At 56.6% G+C, this 24,663-nt stretch overlaps 1 protein-coding gene across 6 annotated transcripts in view; it reads right to left on the reverse strand.

The window, feature by feature from the left end:
• Positions 1–24,663, reverse strand: part of SH3PXD2A (SH3 and PX domains 2A) — a 249,274-nt gene that overhangs the window by 92,847 nt on the left and 131,764 nt on the right. For all 6 annotated transcript variants that reach the window (XM_061403339.1, XM_061403342.1, XM_061403337.1 and 3 more), the window contains one exon: positions 20,204–20,295. In XM_061403339.1, the coding sequence (XP_061259323.1) occupies positions 20,204–20,295 (92 nt within the window). The remainder of the gene's footprint in view (positions 1–20,203; positions 20,296–24,663) is intronic.

Genomic DNA, 24,663 nt, shown 5'->3' on the forward strand with positions numbered 1-24,663 from the left:
TGGTCATATTGAGCTACTTACTTCCTTTACCTGGAGAGCCTCTATTTCTCTGTGTACAGAAGGAGGAGAGCAGCTGTAGCAACCCGTTAGGATTTGGGGAGCAGGAGACAGTGTTCTTAAAGAGGTCCACATGGAGCCTGGCACAGAAAAAGCTACAGAAATGCTTATTTTCTCACCCCTGGCCCTGACCCCACCTCTGTTGCTACCCAAATGGCAAAGTCCTGTTTGAACTTGGACCCTGCAGAACCCCTAAAACCAAAGGCAGCGACTTCTTTTTAAGGACCCCACCACGATGCTGGCGGCACAGTACCACGCAGAGGCGAGTCCAGACTACTCTGCAGTTTCAGGCTTTCAGACCCCAAACCGGCAATGGTGTCTGTCAAGTGCCGTCCACAAAGGGAAAGCCTGTTTGTACACACAATGTTTGAATAGGGCTTGTCTAGAAACAGCCACATTTTCAAGGTGACACTGATCCACAGGAATTGGCAAACTCTGGACTCATGTATTGGAAAGCATCTAACCTCCAAGGAGTGGCAAATGCTCAGAGCCCCGAACCAAGCGATGATCACGCTAAGGGCACTCAGAAAGGCCAGCTTTCCTTTTTGTTCTTTCATTTCTCTTGGTGAGACATGCTGTGCTCCTTCCCCGGACATTCCAGGGAAGGGGCTGGTGCTGGATACAGAAAAGAGGGAGAGGCTGCAGTGAGGGGGTGGGAAAGGCATTTAGCAGGTCCTGTGTCTGGGCCACCTGTTTTTGCACATGCTTCCCCTCCCTTTCTTGAACAGATATTTGCCCTGCAGTGCTCTGAAGTGGGCAGAGGTGGTGTTAATCCGTTTTATGTATGACGAGATTGAGGTCCTGAGGGCTTAAGTGGCTGGCCGGGGCTCATGAAGCTCCACTGACATCCTGACCCAGAGGGCTCCCCACGTCGAGGTCCACCGGGGACTGGGGTGCAAGGAGAGGACGCACAGGCAGGAGAAGCGGGCTCTCAATGGGGAAAGGAGGCAGCCATCCTGCCAGTGAGGGTTCCTGGAGTGAGAGGCAAAGCCAGGAAGAGCCCCCGAGACGGGAGAGACTAGGAGAGAAAGCCCAGTCAGGCGGACCGGCTGTGTGGAAGGATGCTGAGTCCCCACCAGTGGCATTCTGAGTGCTGCAGGGCTGTGCCCTTCCCTGCCTACTGCCCCTTCCCCCTGCCCCGTTGCTCCTGTCAGCGAGTGCCCTGGCAAAGGAGGACATGCACGCACTGCCAGCCTGATGTTCTTACCCCCTGTCTGCTGGCTGACATTGGCTGTTTGGCCCAGGATGCCTGTCTGCAGGGCTGCAGCTGCTGAGAACTGCAGGTTGCCAGATGGCTGTCGGTGACCTTGAGAGCCAAGCGGTCTTGGGGTCGTGGGTGGGACCTGGATCATTGGATCCAGGATCCAGGATCCCCTGGATCATGGGGACGGTGGTGGGGGCGGGGTGATGGTATGCAGCCCTGGCTAGGGGAGTGACGTGGAGCTCTTGAGGTGTGCAGCTATGGTTCTGACTGCTGTTACTAACCAGTAAGCACTTTGTGGCTCCTGCAGGAGGCAGCCTTGTGAAGGCCTGAGCAGGTGTGGGAGAAATACGCGACTTGTGCTTCTGGCCTGTGAGTCTGGGGTGAAATTAAGGGAACAAAAGTAGCTAGCACGGTAAGAAAGGTAACCTTCTGAGACAGCCCATGCTGAGAGTCACAGGAGAGGTTACCCACCAGGCGCAGAGGAGATAGAGATCCCAGGGCTGTAGGACATCCAAGGTGGCTTCCTGGAGGAGGAAGCTGTGAGCTGGGCCTTGGAGGAGCAGAGGAGTTTGGATCCATGGAGAGGGTAGAGAGGGGGAAAGTTCAAGAAGCAGGAACAAGGAGCTCTGAAGAGGAGGAGCTGAACTACTGGGGAGGGTTGGTGAGCAGAGGGACAGGCAGGGAAAGGCCAGGCTAGGGCTGGGGGGAGGGGGAGACTGGAGCGGGGAAGGATAGGGCTTTGAAGTCGGGCTCCCAAATCTGGAAGGTTTCAGAATGGAGGAGTGATAGGGTCAGGGCCTGGCTGGGGGACGGCTTTTTAAGAGGCTGAGGTGGACAGCTAGGGGGCGGGCAGGAGAGGCTGCGACGACTCTGAGCGTGGATGTCCACACCCCTTCCCCACCGTCCACCCCCACCCCTGCTGATTCTGGGCCTGGCTCTGCCCTTCCGTGGCTGGTAGACCTGGGCAAGACACTTCCAGCTAGCGCTTTTTGAATGCCAGGTTGCGACCCACGAGCGAGTTCTGAAACCAACTCGGTGCGTCCCCACCAGCATGTTTAAAAGGTAAAACAGCCATCTCCAAACTTTTGGACCCCAGGGACTGGTTTTGTGGAAGACAGTGTTTCCATCGACAGGCAGTGGGGGACAGGGGGTGTCTGCCACTCACCTCCTGTTGCGCAGCCTGGGGGTGGGTGTGGGTGGTGGGTGGGTTGGAGACCCCTGAGGTAGAAGAGGCAAAATGATCTTGTCACCCAGAGCTAAGATGAAATACGATTCGGTGAACCTTGGCTTCAGATGTCTGTCTACTCATCCCCTTGTCTGTCTGTATTGGATGGTGATGTGAAATTTCTGATCATGGCAGAAAAAGGTTTAGAAACACCAACCAATTCTCAAGCCCTCAGTTTCCCCATCCATGTAAGGGGGCCTCTCTGACTGTCCTCAGGAGCTGTTAACTCTTCTTCGTAAAGCCAAGACACTGAGACAGCAAATGTGGCTCCAGAGGCCGAACGAGGAGGATCTGGAGAGCTACAGCTTTCTACCCCGCGGAGCCCCAGCTGGGCTTCTGTGCTGGCTTTTGAGAGCCCTTGCACGGAATGGTGTTGAGGGGCAGCGACCTCTAGGGAAGACAGACGGGGGTTGGCGGGGGGCATGAAGCTGTTCTTTGCCCCCATGTGTGCCCTGGTCTAAATCATGGCACTGAGGGCCCTTGTGTCCAACAAGAATCCATCCTTTCTCCGCAGGGCCTGTTTGCTCCAGGGTTCTGAGAATGGGCCCCATTGTGCCATGTGGACAGTCCAGAGAGGCCGGAATTCCTGCCCCAGGCGAAAAAGCTGAATTCCTGGGGAGGGAAGAGGTCCCCCCCCAACCCCAGGCTGTGTCCCAGAGCGGCCCATGCCAGGCGATCGCAGACCCAGAAACCTCCAAGGTCTTGTGCTAGTCACTCGAACGCCCCAGAGGGTCTCTGCTGCTGCTCTGTCCACAGCAGAAGGACAAAGCCCCATCTGTCTGTCTGTCTCCTCAGGAAGACCGGACTCACCACTCTGGCAAAGGCCCTGAGCATGTCTCCAGCCCAGGGACGACTCCAGGCCTCCAGCAGAGGGTTGGGAGTGTGAGCGGGCTCGAGCCTGGTCCAGATGGCACTTTGTGACAGAGGCAAGTTTCTTAACCTCTCTGTATCGTCATTTGTCAAAAGGGATGAAATTAGAGCCTACATCTGCCGTTGTTGTGGGGATTACCTGGGATCATGCTCAAAGCTCTTAGAGTGGCATCGGGCATGTGGGGCCTGGCCAACAGCCTGGGTTCACGAGAGGGGCTGGGTTTGGAGTGTGGGCAGCAGCCAGGGTGGAGGAAGTGTTGCCTGGCCCCTCACCAGCATGGGCTTTGGAGGAGCCTGGCTCTGTTGTCCATGGTGCCAGCTCAGGACCGGGAAAACAAAGAGTGTGTGTACTCCCGGGTATCCCACCCAGATGTGACTGCTTGCAGTCTGTGGAGGAGAGGCAGAGTAGGGAACGGTGAAGGGGCAGAGTCTGTGATGGGGTTCCACCATGACATCCCCGGAGAGAAGGGCAAGGAGGGTCTTCCATGTTTGGAGGCCTTCCCTGTCTCTCTCCAAGTGCATTTGTCTATCCATCCATCCATCCATCTATCCATCCATCCACCCACTCATCCGTCAGTGTCTTAACTGAGCAGTTACTAGGGACACAGCCTTGCATCTGAGCAGAAGTGGTGGGAAGCACAGTTCTGCCCTCACAGGCCATACCATCTAGTTGGAGACACAAGACAAAAACCCAGCAAAAGAAAACATGCAAGTCACCCTGTGATTAGGTGCTACAAGGCCTGGTCAAAAGGACATGTTGTGGGGATCTTCCCTGGAAAAGGGAGGTCAGAGTGGGTTGAGGTGGGTGGGGAGGTCTACCCGGAAGGGGAAAGCCTACAGCTACCTGTGAAAGATGGATATTTAGAAAGAGCAGAGGCAGGAAGGAAAGCTGGAGTGGAAGGGATGATGTGAGCAAAGATGCAGGGATAGGAACGGATGTGGGATCCTGCATGTGTGTGTGTGTATGTGTGTGAGCATGTGGCCTCTGGGAGGCTGAATGCCTGGGGGGACAGGACATGCAGCTGGGGCTGGACCGCAAGCCAAGGCAAGTGGCTCAGACTTTAGAAGAAGGAACCCAGAGGCGATGTTTGTAACAAAAGACTTTCCCCTGGACAGCGGCGACACCAGCTCTGAGACTGAGAACTGGGTTCCCACCTGGTTCTGGTTCTCCCTGTTCAGGGAGCAGGATGGGGACTTCTTCAGGAGACAGAGACAGCTCCCAAGCTGCCATGGCCCTGACTGCAGAGGTGCATTGTTTTTGTGTGTGTGTGCGTGTGTGACAGACACCGGGGGCCCACTGCTGAGTACACCTCCGGCTTGCTCCTTGGCTGTGGGCCCCGCACTCCCCAGCCCTGGTCTAATTTGGAGCCGAGGTTGGAAAGTTGGGAGCTTGGGCCAATGGCTTCCTGCTTCCCACGGAGGCCCAGGAGCCCGTCCAAGGCCCAGCTGTGCCTGCTCCTACCTTGGCCGCTGTGGGAAAGAATGCTCAGAGGAGGGCCCCGAGCCTCTCGCAGGCGCCTGGCCCACCTGCACAGCCTAGGAGGGCAGGGGGTCTCGGAGCCTGCATGGTCACCTGAGACAGCGAGAGAACCGTCTCCCAGGCTTTCCAGAACTCTGTATCACAAATGTGTGAACACCGCGCACTCAGCCGGGCCCGGCCCCGTGACAGCTGCTTGATGTTGTTCCTGGGGCAGGTGCCTTAGGCCCCTTTTACAGATGAAGCTCAGACCGCTTAAGTAACTTGCCTGGTGCCACACGGCTAGCAACGAGGAAGCACAGCCGCAAACTCATGGTTGTCTGGGCCCACAGGAATCACTCGCACCTCCAGCCGTCTCTAGTTTCTCACAACCTTCCACGGCCTGGGGAGGGCCAGCTTGTTCAGAAAGCCCACTGATTTTTGACCTCCGATGGCCCCGAGTGTCCCAGTTTGGCCCCCGACACCTAGTACTGCCCTACCTGGAGCTGCCTGATGGAATTCCCTGTGATCACTGATGGAAAGGGCACCCGCAGTGCCCAGTACGGTGGTCACCGTAGCTGTTGAACACTTAGGAGCTGCCTAATGTGATCCAAGAACTAATTATTATTATTTTTTTGACCACGCCATATAGTTTATGGGATTTTATGGGATTTTATAGTTTATGGAATTCCCTGACCCGGAACTGAACCCAGGCCCTGGCATTGAAAGCCCATTAGCCTAACCACCAGGGGACTCCCCAAGAAATAAATTTCTAACCTTGAAAAAGTGAAAGTGTTAGTCACTCAGTCGTGTCCAGATCTTTGCGACCCCGTGGACTGTAGCCCGCCAGGCTCCTCTCTCTGTGGGATTCTCCAGGCAAGAATGCTGGAGTCGGTTGCCATGTCCTTTTCCAGGGGATCTTCCCAACCCAGGGATTGAAGCTGGGTCTCCCAGATTGCAGGCAGATTCTTTACCATTTGAGCAACCTAATTAAAATTAAAGACACCAAGCTGGACCACCCAGCGTGGGGTTCACGGGACCTGGGGGACAGCAGCCCTGTCTGTGCCTCAGTTTCCTTGACTGAAATACTCAGGGTGCTAGACTGGGCCCCACATGACTTCTGCCCAGAGGCTTCCAGCTCCTGGCCCCGGCCAGGTCAGGGTCCTCCTAGCTGCTGGAGGGGCAGCCTGGGAGCCCTGAGTACCGGCTTCCTGCTCCAGCCCTCCCCCAACCAGCCTTCCTGTCAGCACCGAACCTGCTCTCTCTCCTCTGGGTCAGCCTGGCTCCACTACAGCAAAGTCACCATTCAGCAGGACAGCCAAGGCAGCTCCCAGTGGGCCAGCCCTGGGCCACCTCCTCCAGCCTCTGCGTATACTGACGTCACCAACAAGTCCCCGGAGGCCCTGGAGCAGGCGGGAGCCCTTGGACCCCAGGGCATGGTGGGAAATGGGAGGGGGAATGGAGGGAGGGGATCAGGCCACCCCACCCCGAGTGAGGCCTTCCTCTCCAAGGCGGGAGGGAGAGGCGTACTATTATTGCTACTGCTATTGGTATTATCTGTTATCTATTATATTGTTATTATTATTGTTATTGGGCTTCCCTGGTGGCTCAGAGGTTAAAGCGTCTGCCTGCAATGCAGGAGACCTGGGTTCGATCCCTGGGTCGGGAAGATCCCCTGGAGAAGAAAATGGCAACCCACTCCAGTATTCTTGCCTGGAGAATCCCATGGACGGAGGAACCTGGTGGGCTACAGTCCATAGGGTGGCAAAGAGTTGGACACGACTGAGCGACTTCACTTTCACCACGGCTGACAAGAATGTCATGTTTTTCCAAGCATTCACATTATGCCAGGTACCAAACTAAGCTCGTGACACACATCAGCTCATTTGACCCTCATGTGTGGTAGGTTCTCTTATTTCTCCCACTTTACAGAAGAGAAATGGAGGATCAGAGAGGGCATGTCACTTGCCCAAGGTAACACAGCGTGCGAGCCCAAGTGGCCTTAGTCTAGCACTTAGATCATTCAGCATCTTGTGGTCAATAAGGACACCTATAAAATTCAGCCAGATAAGCTAGTTAGGAGTAGGTGGGAAGAGCAAAGGAAAACGAAGCTACAGAGCCAGAAATACCAAAAGGCCACCAAGTTCTAGACACTCTGTTATCACAGCCTCAGCTCGGTGTGAGCACAGCTGTGAGGAAGAGGAAGCCCGACGTGACCCGTGGCGAGCGTTCATGACTGCCTGGGCTTGGAGGCACAGTGGTTTCTGATCCTCATGGCCCCTCGTCTGCTGCCCAGGCCACGTGCCCTGCCACTTCTCGGAGGCTCTGCAGCTGAAGTGAGCCTTCAGGGCTCCGCGGAGCCAGGACGGCCTGGCTGCGTCTGGGGCCAGCTGACAGTGTCCACAGAGGCTGCTTCTCTCAAGGGAGTGTCCCTAAGTTCTGGGGACCGTGACACTGAGCTGACACTGTCCTGGGCTCTGCCTCCCTCTCTGACTTTTCTCTCCTTTCCCTCCTCCAGCGCCCGGCCCAGTGCTGATTCCCAACACCCCCAAACCCAGCCTACCACGGCACCCTCTCTTCTCCTTTGTAGCTCTTACTATTAATACCTGCGCTGCTTCCTCCCCCCCACTGTAGGCTCCTTGAGGCAGGAACTGTGATGTCGCTCCAGGCCTCGCACAGGGCTGGGCACCGTTGGCGTTTGCTAAGTGAGTGGGCACAGAGCCCTGACGACTGGCAACCGGGCTAAGGGCTGCTGGCTGGTTCTGAGGGACTGGCCCGAGCTGTGCTGTGATCCTGAGTTGTCCCGAAGGCAGATCGTGGGTCTCTGCCCTCCCCTCCTTCCCTTCCCCTCCAGTAAAGCCCAGTGGAAAATGCCACTTCCTTCAGGAGGTCTTCCCCGATAATTATAGATGGGTTAGAATCGTATGGACAGAGGAGTCTGGCAGGCTACAGTCCATGGGGTCACAAAGAGTTGGACACAACTGAGTGACTACCACCCCCCCACACACACACACAGAGCAAGTGCGGGTGTTAGTTTGTGTAAAATACAAGAGGGCTAGAGCAGTCTCGATGGGCAGAGCCCGCCCACGCCTCAGTGCGTTTTCTGTCCGCTGACGAGGATGGCCTGGGCCTCCCGTGCTCCATCCTCTGTCTGGGCCATCATCCCACCAAGTGCGTCTCTCTCCTCCCCCACCTGGCCACAGCATCTCACCACCTCCTTTGCCGTGTCCCCTGAGAACAAGGTCACGTGTGAGCTCAGAACTACCATCTGGGCACGGTTTGATGTGCTCTGGGCTTCCCTAGTGGCTCAGATGGGACAGAAACTGCCTGCAATGCGGGAGACCTGGGTTCAATCCCTGGGTTGGGAAGATCCCCTGGAGAAGGGAACAGCAACCCACTCCAGTACTCTTGCCTGGAGGACCCCACGGACAGAGGAGCCTGGCGGACTATAGTCCATGGCGTCTCAAAGAGTCGGACACGACTGAGCGACTAACACCTTCACTGCTTTCCTCTTGATGTGCTTCAGACACATCATTTCAAGGACCATTCTAAGAAGAAGCTTCTATCATTAGCCGCATTGTCAAGATGGGGAAATGGAGGCACAAAGCGCTCAGATCTGAACTGGGTGTCGGCTCACTCCTAAGCCTTTTCCATCTTTTCCATCACCATCTTTTCAGTCTCTTCTGGTCTTCTCATGCCACACCCACCCCCCCAAACCCCCACCCCTGCCTAACGCCCCTGCTTGGAAGCCTCCCTCAGCCCAGATGTCTCCCTCCCAATCTGTCTCTGAACCCTCCCCCAGCATCCAAGTCCAGGCGGAGGCCTGGCTCACTCTGGTGGCCTTCCCTGCCCACCTCCGCGCCCCCTCCCTGCAGGGGGGCTAGCTAGCTCCCTCTCCAAGTTCCCCTTGCCCTCCTGGTGTGAGCATCTACACCCAGCCTGCTTGGCCATCTCATACTCAATGACTGTCCCAGGTGTACTGGCCAGGCCCGCCCTGCTAGGAAGAGGGCTGCAGGGGACTGGCCCCTCCTCGCAGGCCCTCCTGAGTGTTTAGCCAGGGTGGCCCTCAGGCATGAAGCAGACTTACAGTCATGGTCATCTCCACTCTGCTTCCAGAACCTCAGTGCTTAGCGACACAGGGCCTAGTCCCGGAGCCCACAGCCGGGGTGGGGTGGTGCTCGCCCACCTTCCCTGCAGCTGCTCTTTCCTGTGATTGATTCCCTGCAGCAGCTCCACTGTCCAAAGCAAGAATGTGCCAGCGCCTCCTCGGTGCCAGGACTTGAGCTAAGTCCCGGAGACGGTGGAGGACAGGGAAGCCTTGGCGTGCTGCAGTCCATGGGGTCGCCAAGAGCTGGATACGACTTGGCGACTGAACGACAATTATGTGCCAGGCCCTGGGGCTTGCAGCATTGAGTAAGACAGGACTCATCCCCCACCCCAGGGAGGACAATGAACAACTGGATAAAGCCAAGTGATAAACTGGGTTAAGAGCTCTGAAGAAAGGGATAAGGATGCTAAAGTGCAGAAAGAAAGGGAGGGCTCTTGAGGAAGAGAGGATTAAAGGAGAACCTGAGGGCAGATGCAAAGGCTGCGGCAGGGCTGTGGGCTGGGGCAGGGGAAGGGGCTGGGGAGAGGGAGGGGGTTGGGGAGAGGGAGGGGGCTGGGGAGGGGTAGGAGGTGCGGGAAGGGGAGGGGCTGGAGAAGGGGAGGGGGCTGGGGCAGGGGAGGAGGTTGGAGCAGGGGAGCAGGTTGGGGCAGGGGAGGGAGCTGTGGCTGGAACAGAGACCAAGCCTTCCCAGTGACAGGCCACAGGGACACTCCCGGAAGTACTCCTAAGCACAGGGAAGACCATGTGGGTGTTGGCACATAGGCCTTCAGGAAGCTGTGTCCCCTGCTGTTTGGAGGTGGGTTGCGGGAGGGCACACAGGAGAAGGGAGCACCTGAGGAAGGCCCGGCAGTGGGTCCCAGCACCCAGGGTAGCTGTGCTGATGCTTCACTTGCAGCTGCTTGGCCTCTCCCGCCTCTCCTCACTCCCTCGCTGGTCTCTTCTCCCAAATAAGCTGCCTGGGCTCAGTCCTCTCCTCAGATCTACTGCTGGAGGATTCAGAACCAAGATTTCCATCTCCCTCTGCTCCCCCTCCCCACCTGCCCACCACGATTCCTGTGGCCACAACCCTGCCCTGCGTGGACACACAGCGGTGGCACGTGCCATGAGCCAGCAGGGGGTGACCCGTGCCCCCGGACCCCGAGGCGCCCGCCCTTGGCATCGCGGGGCCCTGTGGGCTTCCCAGGTGCCCGCTCCTGCTTGTGGCGGGGGCCGGGGCACTCCTGGCTCTTAAGCTTGAATTCTCTGGCTTGGCAGGCGCAGCCTTCTCTAATCAGGAGTCCTCCTCTGCCTAATTAAATCAGACCTGACCACAGCCCAGATCCCACTTCTCCAGCTATTCCGAGCAGGCCAGCAGCTGGTCCCTCCTCCCTGTCCCTCAGCCAGGCCCCGATTTAAGTCTGCACAAGGACCTCCAGGTGTCCTTCTGCACCAGCACTCAGGAAGCTCTGGAAATCAGCTGGGGGAGTTTCTGAGCGATGGAAAAAACACTGGGCTCTGGGTCAGAAACCCTGGTGCCAATCCAGTTTCTCTGGGTGACCTCAGGGAAGCCACGCCCCGCTCTGGGCTGCAGAACCTCAGTGCAACGTGCGTGGGGGCTGGGCCAGAGGGTGTCGGTGTAACACTGGGCTCTGAAGGCTGGGACTGCGGGCAACCTTCCCCTCCTGCCTCTGTGGATGCAGTCAGGGATGTCCAAGCAGTCTCTCCCATCCTGGCTGCATGCATGGAGAGGCAGGAGGGGCCTCACCCAACAGCCCGTATAGAGAGAGCCTCTGGCCATGTGTCCTGGGTTGGGAGCAGGGAGTTCACAATGACTTAGGATTCAAGCTATGTTTTTTCTAGTAATCATACATGGATGTGGGAGTTGGACCATAAAGAAGGCTGAGCACCAAAGAATTGATGCTTTCAAACTGTGGTGCTAAAGAAGACTCTTGAGAGTCCCTTGGACTGCAAGGAGATCAAACCAGTCAATTCTAAAGGAAATCAACCCTGAATATTCATTGGAAGGACTGATGCTGAAGCTTCAATACTTTGGCCATCTGATGCGAAGAACTGACTCATTGGAAAAGACCCTGATGCTGGTAAAGACTGAAGGCAGGAGGAGAAGGGGGACGAGATGGTTGGATGGCATCACCGACTCAATGGACATGAGTTGGAGCAAACTCCAGGAGTTGGTGAAGGACAGGAAAGCCTGGCATGTTGCAGTCCATGGGGTCACAAAGAGTCGGACACGACTGACAACCGGGTGCCTGGCTGGAGAGGCTTAGTCAGGGACTGGGGTCACAGCTACTGCCCTCAAGGTCAAAGTCAAGCCTCAGTTTGGTTGGGGGAAAGGAGACCTGCTTTTTTGATACTCCCAGAGCCAGCCTCACTGTGACCATCCTGAAAGGGGAGCTGGGCAGCACCCCTCCTCTGAGGTCTGACCCCAAAGCAGGAGGCCCTCAGTGGACACAGGCTGGACTGGCCCTGGCACTCCTAAGCCTTGCAGCTTCTCACCTGGGGAGAAGCCTGGAGTCCCCTTAAAGAGTCCCCAGGTGGGGAAAGTGCCCTCAACTGTACCTTCAGGGGCTCCCCACCCTGTGACCACAGCAACCATGAGTGCTGACTCAATTATTCATCCCTATGGTTGGATGAAAGGTCCCATCTTGCAATTTGGAAACTGTTGCATGGTCACAGCTCCTGTGTGGTTGTGGGGTGCAGACCTGGAGTGGGGAAGGATTTGGATTCGGCCTCTGATGCTTACCAGCTGAGAGATAACCAACCTAAGCCTAAGGTTTCTCATCTGCAAAAAGGAGGCATGAACCTCACAGGATTGTTGCTTGCTTGCTTCGCTTTAGTCATTTCCAACTCTTTGCAACCCTATGGACTGTACCTGCGAGGCTCCTCTGTCCATGGGATTCTCCAAGCAAGAATACTGGAGTGGGTAGACATTTCCTACTCCAGGGGATCTTCCCAACGCAGGGATCGAACCCACTTGTCTTTCGTCTCCTGCTTTGGCAAGTGGCTTCTTTACCACTAGCGTCATAGATGGTTAAACAAGGTAGACCAAGCTTAAACATCCAGAACAGCTTCAGGGGTCTGCAAACGCCTGCCTGGATGGGGGTTGGTGTAATATCCAGTGCTGCCACAAGAGGGAGCCAGACACACACAGATCCCGTGAACTAAGGCACTTGAGCGACTGAACTGAACTGAAGGCACTGTAAGTGACCCAGTTACGGAGGTGCCTAAACTCCAACCTACCATAGACCCAAATACACGGCTTGTGACGGGGGGTGGGTCACGTGATCTCCAGAATGGCTGCCTCTTTCACATCTGACTTGCTGTGATTGTCTTCCCTTCTCACAGCCCTTAGCGCCCACTCCAGACACTAGTGGTTACATGCTTGGACTATTACAAGAGCCAACCGGTTTTCATAAGATCACACAATGTCAGAGCCAGGAGGGATCCCAGAGACCCCCACATTCTGCCCCCTCATCTGATGCCCCAAATCACCAGCTGGACACTGCGTGCCCCAGGCCCATCTCCTCTGGCCCAGCTCAAGCCAACACTCTCATGTCCAGGCAGACAGACTTTCTTTCAATTCCTTGAAATGGCCCCAGTCCTGGCTCCTGGGCTCAGTCTGCTGCCTCCCACAGCAGCGAGCCAGGCCTCTCCCCTCAGACCACGAGGCTCCCCAGGGGCAGGGCCTGGCCTCGCCCACTTCCGTGGCTTTGTGCCTCACACCAAGAAGATGATGAAAAATGCTCGAATGAACCAGTGCTTCCTGCCTGGCCTCCAGGGCTGAAGACCTGGGTCCGAGGCTCAGCTCTGCCACAGACTCCCTGTGGAGGGGCAGCTAGCTGGCCAGGGAGCTGGCTATAATGCAGGGACAGCAATTGCAAGGCAGGGGCACCAAGAGTCCCCTGCACAGGACATAACAGCAAAGCAGACCTCAGGGGCTTGGTGGGGGGTGCACCCCTCCAGCTGGAGCCTCCAAGGGTGCCGTCACCCTGAGAAGGAGTGGGCACATGGGGCCTGGGCATCTGCACACAAGACCCCTCCTCCCGGGGCTGAAGTTTCAGGGAAACAAAGCAAGCACAAGCCTGAGAAAATAACGGGGACCCCGCCCCCTCCCCATACCAGGATACCCTTCCCCAGCCGGCGCCTCCTGTCCATCTTGCTTTGAGAACTGAAAGTCCTGTGCCAGGACTGACCACCGAGCCACCCTCCCCTCCTGGCCGTGGACCTCACACGCCCTTGCTGAGCTGGCTGGTTTAGAGTCGGCCTCCCACTCGCTCGCCCACCCAGCATGACAGACACACCCTCAGAAGTCCTCGTTTCCCAGAGCCGATGCCCCTTTCAAGTGGGTTGGACACAACTTCCTGTGGGCCCCTTCCTCCCACCTGCCCACCCAGGTTAAAGGTGGGCGTGGGCAGGGGCTCCTCACACAAAGTTCTGTGCTGTTCCAGCCCCGGGCCTCCTGGGGACCCACAGTCCCCTGTTCCAGCTGGCCCTCTCGCCCATCGGCATAAACAGGCTGTCTGTGCAGCTGCCAGAGGCAGAGAGGCTGGGAGGACAGTGTGGCCCGTGTCCCCGGCCAGACGGGAGCTGTCCCACTGCTGGGGGCCTGACCAGGACTCAGCAGAGCTGGGCAGTGGTGGGTGGACTACCCACTCTAACTCCCAAGCCACTCGTCCCTTAGGGAGCGTCAAGAGCATGGGTGCCTCAGAGGTCCTGGTGGCCATGGGGGGCCTGGTGGTGGAGGGGCAGCTTCACTTCACGGTCGGCACAAACCCTGGAGAGAATTCCCGGAGCTAAAAGGTGCTCAGGAGAAGTCAGCCCAGCTCCTGCCTTCAGCAGGAGTCCTCTAGTCTTTTCTGAGCAGCCACTGCACACCCAGGAGGGGTGAAGAGGGAAGGGGGAGACGAAGCAAAAGTTCCTGTGGACAGAGCATCTGTGATGCCAGGCACGCCTAAGGCATCAGAGCCCGTGAACCTCACGACTATTGTCCCAAGAGGGTCCTGGCCTCGTTTACAGAGATCTGAGAGGTGAAGGGACTTATTCAAGGCCACAGCAGAGCTGGGTGTTCTGGCTGTTGTCTCTGAGTTAGTTTAACTGAATTCAAAATTTTCACCTAGTGGTAGTAGCCTTGAGCCCTGAGTTTGTCTTCTATTTTCTTCTCCTAGCACGGAGCAGGTAGGTATGACTACGGAGAAGGTCACAGAGCTGTCAGCGGAAGCCTGGATCCTGAGATTGGGAGTCAGGCTCCCAAGTAAGGCTGATCTAGAGTTTGACCAGGATTGAGGTAGTGGGGGCTCCTGGAAGAGGCTCCCCTCATTCACAGGGCCATCCTGGCTGCACGGCCACCCACATGCTCCATCTTCCTGCTGGGTCCTGAGGCAGGGGTGGCAAAGCCCCTAAGCCCTGGACACTGCTTTCCCCTGAGGAGGCAGCCCCCTTCAGAATGGAGAGGGAGGCTGGGAGGCCTTTTCTGGGGTCTTTACTCACACCACCGCAGCCCCAGAGCGGCTCTGTCCTCTGCCCAGGGCCTCCAACTCTGGAAGCCTCGCTCAGCGCCCTTCACTTCAGCACCTGGGCCACCTTCACGAGGGGCCCGGATCCCAACCTAGCATGTGGCTCAGATCAGGTAGGACCGGCTCCCTACCGTGCTAGCCTGCCGGGCCAGGGACACACCGTGGTGGCAGGGGGGTGGACCCCGGGCCAGATGGAGGCTGGCCATTGGGACAGGCTGGGGCAGGGACGGAAGGTCCCTCTGAACATTGGGCCATTGTTTCAGGCCACAACAGAGGGTGGCTCTGTGGCCCTGGGGCTGAGAACAAAAACCTGTTTAGCAAGGCCCTGTTCCTCCCATGCAATTTCAAGAATTTAACCAGGGTCTGGCTGGCTTCAGTGGGAGAAAATGGGCTGAGGGGACAGGACCAAGCCTAGAGCTGAGGTGGGTGGCAGGGACCAGGAGACCTTCAGTCACTGTGTGAGCCCACTGTGTGCTGCTGGGGTGTGGGGGTTCCTGCGGGCTCCCGGGCCAATGGGCTGGCAGCAGGCCCATGAGTGGGAGGTGATGAGAGGGGGCCCCAGACCTGGCCTCTGTTCTCTCTGTGACACGGGGGCCAAACGTGTGCATGCCACCTGCCCACAGGCTCCGGCTGAGCGCAGAGGGCCACCACTGTCAGAGCAAGAGGAGGCTGTACCCCGACTCGTGGCAGACCTGTTCTGAGGGTGGAGGGCAATTCCCTTGCTGCAGTTCCCCCCAACCCAGGACTGCCATGACAACGATGAGCCTGGCCTTGGGTGGTGCTGACCACGTGTCAGGCCTGTTCTGGCACTTTCCATGCGCCATCCTCCCCATGGCCCCTGGAGGCAGGCACTGTTGTCATTCACACTGGACAGATAAGGAAACTGAGGCACAGAGGGGCCAGGGAACCCAGACCACCCAGCTCCAGGGGGTTGGGGAGTGCTGTTCACTCTGCAACCTGGACAGTGGGCCGTGCAAGTTTTAACCTTGTTAATCAGTCCTGACCTGGGTTCAGTCAACATTTACCAGGGGCCAGGCCCTGCGGAAGGTGGGGGTGGGCAGTCAGAGAATGTGGGTACCCGTGGTGGGGAGAGACCATAAACAATGTGGTGTGGCTAGTGCCACAGCCAAGGGCTTTTGCTGGGGGGCGGGGGGTAGGGGGTGGGGAGACGGCTTCCTGGAATGTCTGAGGGCTGAGAAGGACAGGGGCTGGGGTGGGTGGGGAGAGGGGTCAGGAGTGCTGTACGTGGAGGGGGAGGTTGGGCCTGGGCTCGGGGGCTGGGGACCGCAGGCTGCACCCCTGTGTGGGCACCTAAGGAAGAGGGCAGGGCCTGTGGGCCAGGAGGTGGGAGAGATGGGAAGGCGGGTCTCAGGCCCTCCGGCCTCATGGGGTTGCCTCCCTCCCACTCCCGTTCTCTGAGGGATATGCTACATGCTGGGGTCTGAGGACACGGCCACTAGACGGCCCTTTGAGAACCTTAGGTTCACTGTTTCAGTAATGGGAATCGAAACTTGAACAAAAAGAGGCTTTTGCAAGGTCACATGGTTGACTGAGTTGGGAGTCCAGCCTGGCAGCCTGGACTCCCGTTTCCATCACTGACACCACGGGAATCAGAGCTGAGGGACTGGCTGCCCGGAGGCTCCCCGGGGAAGCCAGGCCAGGGGACGCCTGCCTCCCTGGCTCACTGGCTCAGCACAGGGGTCTTGGGTGCTCAAACACGGCTAAGCCAGGGACAGCTGAGCCAGCAGATGTGGCCCCAGGACCAGGTGGCCACGTGCACAGCCCAGCAGGTCATCTTAGGTTCTGGGGTGTGGCCTGTATGGGGCCAGGCTCACCTGGTTGTCAGAGTTCACCCAGGACTCGCCCTGAGCTGAATCCCCATGCGTTCCAGGGGTGTGTCCTTATCTCCCTCCTTCAGGATCTGATGACCAGGGCCTCTCCCCACCCCAAGCCAGCTATGCGGCTGCCCCAGAATCCACACAGGAGGTGGGGGTCACGGCACCCCCAGCTTCTCTTGCCGGCCCCCCTGCCAGCTGGGTGACCTCCAGGGAGCCACGGCAGCTCTCTGTGCAGTCACGTCACAGCCTACCGCCCGTGGGGGACTAACACGGAGCCTGAGTAATAACACTCACCTGTCCTGCACGTCTCCTGCACACCTGCTCTGGGCACTGGCAATACCCTGATCAGAACAGTCCTGCTCTACCAGCCTGACAATAACTCAGGGAGGGAGCAGGGCATGTGGGAGGCAGTGATACGTTCCCTGCAGGAAGATGAAGTCAGGATAGGGAAGCCAGTGCTGGGGATTTTAAGCAGGAAAGCCAGGGGCAGCCTTGCTGGGCAGCTGTTTGAGTCAAGATTGCAAGGAGGTGCGGGACCAGGCTGGGGGCTCTCCTGGGGAGGGGCTGAGTGTTCCAGGTGGAGGGGAGAGCCAGTGTGAAGCCCCATGGCAGAACACGGCTGGAGGGTGCGAGAAGGGGCAGGAGGTGTGGCTGGAGCAGAGCCGGCTGGCAGAAGCAGCAGGTGCCACCAGGGGCAAGGGGGGAGCAGGCGGAAGGGCCTTGACTCTGAGCAACACCAGGGGCATGGAGGAATGTGACAGAAGAGGGACACGATCTGATGTACATTTTTAAGTGGTTGTTCCATCCTCTGTGTTGAAAATGGACCGTGGAGGGCAAGGGCAGAAACAGGAGAACAGTGAGGCCAGAATCCAGAGGAGGTAAGGCTTGCCCCCCCTGCCCCCGGGTAGCAGCCGGGGAGACCGTGAGATGCGGTCAGGGTTTGGGTGTATGCCGAAGGTGGTGCCTGACGTGAGATGTGGTCAGCGTTTGGGTGTATGCCGAAGGTGGTGCCTGAAGGATGTGGTGACGGGTTGGATGCAGGGGTGTGAATCTAGAATAATGCCAGGATCTGGGGCCTAAGCCAGAGCCCCCCGGGAAGAGTTCAGTGCTGCTGAAGGACCCTCTAGCCAGTAGTTCGAGCAGAGGAGGGCAGGGCACTGGAGCAACCTTTGCATTCTTAAGCAGCCACATAAGAAGGCAGAACCACCATGGCCGCCAGTGCCAGGCTTACCAAACGTCTCTATAAAGAACACCCTTTCTGTGTGGGGCCCATGGTCTCAGCAAAGGCTGGCAGCCCAGAGGTGGGCCCCGCTCTCCACCCACGGAAGCCAGCGAGTGGCCTGGGATCAAAGCCGAGGGGCTGGGGCCTGTTGCCCACCTCCCCCACCGAGCTGGGCTGTTTTGCAACCTTGTCTTCCTTGCAAGATGGAAAGGGCCACAGTCCCCCACCCCAGCCCCTTGAGCGCTCAGAGGTCCCGCAGCAGCGCACTTGAAAGAGGCCGGGGTTATCTGCAAAATTCCAATTAAATCCACAGGCTTTGATAATTTGATAAGCCACTCCACAGTCGCCCCAGAGTCAAAATACGCTGTTACTCGATCCCGTGTTTATGTTTCAGGATGGAGGGGGGAGGTGTATGGTGGTCTGGGATGGTGCATGCAGTCCTGAGAGGGAGGGATGGTGCACGCAGTCCTGAGAGGGAGTGATGCAAACGCTTGGCTGACAGATCATCAGCACGGGTCACCCTTGGGTCTGAGCTACGCTCTGCACGGAACACAGGTCTCTCTTTGCAGGTCCTGGAGGCCGAGAGGGGCCAGGGTGGAGAAAACTGTAACTCTGGGGCCACAGCCAAACCCACCTCCTGACCCTCAGACCTGTCTCGTGCTGGAGTGTTTCTGTTCTCAGGCCCTCTCTTGCCAGACGAGATGTGAATTGGCCCAGGTGGCCGGTACCACCTCAAGAAGAGGCAGATAACCCCTGTTGCCATGGAAACCTGGAGACTAAATTCCTTATGACTCCTCCCTGCAAAAGCCAGGCTGTGATCTGCAGAGGTGGAGTGTGCAAGGAGCCACGTTCCATTCTGTTCCACAACCTCCCATCCAATGGGCCAGTAGCACTGGCCAGGTTATCTCAGTACACGTGTCATCTCGGTAAGCCCCTGGACTGCCCAGGAGTCCGGCATTCCTGCTTTTCAGGGATAGAAACACAGAGAGGCTGGGCAAATGATCTGAGATCACAGAGACTTGAGTGGTGGGTATGGACTCCAGAGCCTGCCCTGCAAAGCCATGCCTGCAGCCTCACGAACACATAACTGTCTCCCCAAGCCTGGTTTCCACTGTTCCTTGAGGGCCTTCCAGGGGTGGGTAAAAGGCTAACCTATTGCCTTTAGTCCATTTCCCTGGTGGCTCAGTGGTAAAGAATCCACCTGTAATGCAGGAGTTACAGGAGATGCATGTTCGATCCCTGGGTTGGGAAGATCCCCTGGAGGAGGGCGTGTCAACCCACTCCATTATTCTTGCCTGGAGAATCCCATGGACAGAGAAGCCTAGAGGGCTACAGTCCATGGGGTTGCAAAGAGTCGGACACGACTGAAGCGACTGAGCACACACGCACACATTCCATTAGTGTACAGGTGAAATGAGACCAACTTATTTAGCTGACTGCCAGAGAGTGGGTGTAGGGTCACCAGTCAGAGGCAGGGTCAGCTGATTTTATGGCAATGCACCTGCTCCTTCACCCAACCAGTGACAATCCCTCTGGGCACACGATCATGTGTGACTCCAAGGATCAACCCACCTGGGGAGGGACATCTCCTCGTGGAAGGAAGGAGAACAAGAGGTTCTGAGAGGCCAGCACAACTGGGGAGTGGCGGGGCCAGGTGGACCCGGGGACTCTGCGGCCTAGGATGGAGTCTGGGCACATGTGTGAGATTCCAGCATGACCTAGTGGGTCATCTTGACCACCTGGCCCAGGGTATCCTGCTTCCAGAGAAGAAAAAAGACCCGCTTGGTTCCCTATTTCTCCCCAGCATGGAACATCGACCATCTCGGAACCATGAGGAATCAAAAGATTATGGTTCAAGTCTCGTGCCTGTCCCATACCCAACTAGCTGTATGGCTTCCGGAAAATCCTCCTAACCTCATGAGCCTCAGTTTCCTCCTCTGCAAACTGGGCTACCTTGTGTGCAAGCTAAGTTGCTCAGTCACATCCGCCTCTTTTCAACTCTGTGGACTGTAGCCCGCCAAGCTCCTCTGTCCATGGGATTCTCCAGGCAAGAATACTGGAGTGTGTTGCCCTGCCCTGCTCCAGGGGATCTTCCCGATCCAGGGATCGAACCCAGGTCTCCTGCATTGCAGGCAATTCTTTACTGCTGAGCCACTAGGGAAGCCCCCTGGGCTCCCTAAGTCTATTGTAAGATGCTACAGGTAAAAGCCATTTGGTGAACACTCTGCGTGCACTCATTGTTTTTGATAATAATTATAGGATCTGTTGCCAGATCCTATAATATAGGACCGCTGGGTTACTCAGTGGGTGAGGTTCGCCTGGGCAGCACATGCCCTCCTGGTACTACATGTCAGTTGGGCGCTCGGTAGTGTCAACAAATAAGAGCAACGACTGCTAATCCCATGTCTGAACAGCATGACCTTGTATTTTCTGTTATCTCGTCTGCTCCTGACAATAAGCTGTGAACCAGAAAGAGTTTGCACGAAAACCTGCTCCCCAGATGCAGAGACACCCGCCCTTGCCAGGTCTGGGGTCAGAGAAGTGAGGAACAAGCCCTGGTCACAGGCGTCTGGGGAGGCTGCTCTTCCTTCCTCTGGTCCACGCTTAGCCCGCTGGCCTGGCCAGCACTCCCTCCACTGCACCCCCACGTCTGGGGTCTCTCCAGGCCGGCCTCAGCATTGGCCTCATGGGAGAGGCTTGGGTGAGCACTTACTCTTTTGGGGGGTTGACGTCCTCTGGTCGGGCCTCAAAGAACCGAAAGACTTCATCACACTGTGAAATATGGGGCGGTAGCCGGACAAGGGCCTGTGGAAAGATGGGAAGAAAGGGCATTAGGCCTGATGACACTGGGAGCAGGAGAACCAAAAGCTAGGTCAGCTTGGCCAACAGTGACGGGGGGAGGTTCGAGGACTGTGCTGGGGAAGACATAGTGAACAGGTGCCACCAGCTACCCACCCACCACCCAGCCAGACAACTAACCAAGAAATGAACTAATCAGCTAACTAATGAAACAACTCTCCCTCCATCTATCCATCCGTCCCTCCCATCGACTAACCAACCATTCCATTAATGAACTAAGCACACAGTCAACTAATAAACCCGGCCCAGTCCAGTGTGGAGTGCTGGGGGTGCAGGGTGAGGTCAGGCAAAGCCCTGCTTCTTGGCCCCTCATTTAGGATGGAGAGAAGACAGTCAAAGCAATCAACCTGTCAACCATCCAGCCAACAATTCAACCAACCAACCATCTAATTAGCCAGTAACCAACTAAACAACTAGCCAACCAAATTAAAAAAAAAAAAAAGCGGGGGCGGGGGGAGGAGGCCAGTAAACCCTAGGTCTCAGGGTCCTTAGGAACATATTATTCTGCATGAACCCTGAAAGGGTTCTCTCTTGCCCACAGAATAAGTCCAAAATCCTTAACTCCACAATCCAAGGCCTTTTCCCTCCACCCTCATCCCCCACATTAGCCACACCCCAGCCTCATCAGATACGCACAGCCTCCAAGTACTCACTGCACCATTATTATTTAATGACAAGTCAGCTGGTCATTCTACCAAGGACAGTAGGGTGCTATGACAGAGTCTGATCAGACCTGGGAAGATTAGGAAAGGAGGTGGTTTTAGGAGAGTCTCTTTGAAGCTGATTTCTGAGAGACAGCTAAGAACTGACTGGTCAAGGGACTTCCCTCATGGTGCAGTGCCTAAGACTCCACACTCCCAATGCTGGGACCGAGGTTCGATCCCTGGTCAGGGAACTAGTTGCATGTCGCAACTAAGACCCGGTGCAGCAAAATAAATAATAAAAATACATAAATATTTAAAAAATAAAATGATGAATTAAAAAAAAAATAGAATTGACTGGTCAAGGTGAGGGTCGGGGGACCCTGCCAGAGGCTGGGTGTGATATGGTCTAACAGGGCCATACCCTGAATTGAGCCTGGAAGGAGCAGAATAAGCTGAAGGGTGTGGAAAGGCTTCTTAGAAGAGTGGGCAGGAGTTTGGCCCGAGGGGTGTGCAGGATTCGGGCAGGCGGGAGGAGGTGGGCATCCCCAGGAGCATGACTGTGCAGGCAGGGGTGAGGGGAGCTGTGAGCTGGTCATTCAGGAGGGGTGAGAGCCCCCTGCTGGACAGTGAGGGATGAGGGTCAGGAGTGGTCAGTTTCCTGCCAGCACAGATGCCACACCTTTCAGCCTGGGTACCTGGACCGCCGCTGACCCAGCCCAGTCCAGTGGAGTGGTGGGGGGATGTAGGGTAAGGCCAGGCAAAGCCCTGCTTTTGGGCCCCTCATTCAGCATGGAGAGAAGACACTGGGGTGATCCTTTAATACAGACAGACAGATGAGGTCAAAGTAGGGCTGGGGGACAGGGTCAGTCCTGGAACTTGGGCTAGAGCCAAGGGAAGAAAGACGGAAACCCTGGGCGACAGGAGTGTGAGGAACTGCTGATAAGCAGGCTCCGGAGCAGCGGCCAGCCAGAGGGGGGCCTGTGCCTCCCCAGCCTCCCTGCACTGGCGCTGCTTCAGGGGCAGTGACCTGACCCAGCAGCTCCCCTGTGCCCACCCTGCTGGGCCTCCATGAGTGTGGCCCCTGGGAACCTCATGATGGTCCTCACAAGGGCAGATCTCATTCCCGTGTTCCTGAGGAGGAGACCGAGAGTCAGGGAGGCCACGTGGCCTGCCCGCACGTGGGAAAGACCTTGCTAGAAAGGAAGTTCCATGCAGGCGGAGATTTTAGTCTGTTTTGTTGACTGCCCAGATTCTAGAAGAGGGCCTGGCACTCAGTGAATATTTGTTCAAATGAATAGATGAATAAGGCTCTGGTGTGTGGCCCTAATAGGACATAATAGAGGGGCAAGAAAAGCACATGTGGCCTTAGGTTGCGTTGACAGAGGTATAGTGTTCAGGAAGAGGGACGTGATCGTTTACTTCTTCGCTGAGCTGCTCAGGTAGTGATTCAAGTGTGGCATGGAGCACAGCGGCCTTTCCGGATGCCAAACCCACAGCCGGGCAAGAGGGGACAAGACCTGATCTTAGCAGGTAAGACACACTGCGCAACTCCCAGCTGTTCCTTCCAGAGCCTGCAGTTTTCCAAGAGTCTCTAACAGATCACACCCCCAAGACCAGGCAGGGAAAAACAAAAGAAAGAAAATTCACATTCAAAGAGCAACTACCACGTGTCAGGCACTGTTGTAGGACTCTCCAATCATCCAACAAGCAGGGAGCCTTTTGGTGTATGCCTGGGTGGTACAGGCATGAGCCAGACACAGCGCCTGCCCTCACAAGTATACATCTAGTGAGGCAGACCCCGTACTGTCCTGGAGGTGCCCATCACTGCTTCCATTTATGGTGGGGACACTGAGGCTCCCGGGGGTGAAGCCACAACTGAAGTAAGTGGCAGAATAAAGGTCTGTGCTCAGACACAGCCTGGGCGGATTTATCCCTATCGTGTTCAAGTTTTCATTTAACACACATGGTATGTGCTGCTTTGTTCCCCAGGAGAGAAGGGTAGAAGGAAAGAAAAACTGAGGAAGAAGAGAGAGAGGGACAGAGAGATGGGGGTGAGGAGAGAAAGATGCAGACAGAGACAGAGATGGAGGGAGAGGCGGAGACAAAGAGATACAGAGATGGGAAGAGAGAGAGGAGAGAGAAAGGCAGAGACAAAGGAGCAGACAGACAGAGAGATGGAGAGGGACAGGGAAACTGAGCAGCAGAGACAGAGAAATGGAACGCAGGCATGTGCAGAGAGCAAGGGCCCCTGGTGGCATATGGAGGCAGGAGGGGTCAGGAGGGAGCACTAATGGGCCGGGATGGGCAGGAGGGAAGCGTTCCCAGCGACCCAGGCTGTGTGCAGAGCTGCTGCCAGTGTGACCTCCCTGACAGCAGAGGGAGGGGGCCAGGGCAGGCGCCCTCCCACTCGGGCGCAGAGCGGCCGCCTGGCTCCCCCAGCGGCAGCGGTGAACACAGGGGCTCTTCATACCGACAGAGACCGGCATTCTCAGGGCAGAGGACGCGTGGGCTGGAAGGGCCTCAGACAAAGAGGCCTTTCGGGCAAACCACTGCGGCATCTTTATTTAACAGAGAGCCCTGAGGGGAGCCACATTGAGGGCTCATCCTGATTTCAGGCTGACAAGAGGCTCTTGGCTCAGAGCAGCTTCCATCAGAGACGCCGCCAAGCCCAGCTCCGGCCAAGATCATTTGGCAGGAGCGCTGGGTGCTGAGCAGTCAGTCCCCAAGGCCTGGGCTGGTGATGACAACCAGAGCGGGGAACCCCCAAACCTAGCTCTTCTTGCAGGAGCTGGTAGGGGCCGATCTGTGAGCACCTCAGGGGCATCACCCGTGGCTCAGACCTAAAATGCTGTCATTGGGCATTCAGCATGCACACCATGATGAGGTGGTTAAGTCAGGGACTCAGGGCTAGGCAGACGTGAGTTTGAGTCCTAGCTCTTCTGTTCACAGACTATGTGATACTGAATGCCTTGCTTGCCCTCTCTGGGCTCAGTACGATGGATCTCATAGGGTACCTGCCTATTAGGAGGTTAAATGAGATCGTGGATATGAGGAGCCTAGCACAGTGCTTGGCACTGAATTAACAGTAAAATTTAGGGACTTCCCTGGTGGTCCTGGCTTCCCTGGTGGCTCAGACAGTAAAGAATCTGCCTGCAATGCAGGAGTTCAGCTCAGTTCAGTCGCTTAGTCATGTCCAACTCTTTGCAACCCCATGGACTGCATGCAGCACTCCAGGCTTCCCTGTCCATCACTAACTCCCGGAGCTTACTCAAATTCATGTCCGTTGAGTCAGTGATGCCATCCAACCATCTCATCCTCTGTCATCCCCTTCTCCTCCCACCTTCAATCTTTCCCAGCATCAAGGGCTTTTCCAATGAGTCAGTTCTTCGCATCAAGTGGCCAAAGTATTGGAGTTTCAGCTTCAGCATCAGTCCTTCCATTGAATATTCAGGACTGATTTCCTTTAGGATGGACTGCTTGGATCTCCTTGCAGTCCAAGGGACTCTCAAGAGTCTTCTCCAACACCACAGTTCAAAAGCAGCAATTCTTCGGCACTCAGCTTTCTTTTGGGTTCAATCCCTGGGTTGGGAAGATCCCCTGGAGAAGGGAACAGCAACCCACTCCAGTATTCTCGCCTGGAGAATTTCATCAACAGAGGAGCCTGGTGGGC

This window comes from Bos javanicus, chromosome 26 (assembly GCF_032452875.1).
Source record: "Bos javanicus breed banteng chromosome 26, ARS-OSU_banteng_1.0, whole genome shotgun sequence".
NCBI lineage: Eukaryota > Metazoa > Chordata > Mammalia > Artiodactyla > Bovidae > Bos > Bos javanicus.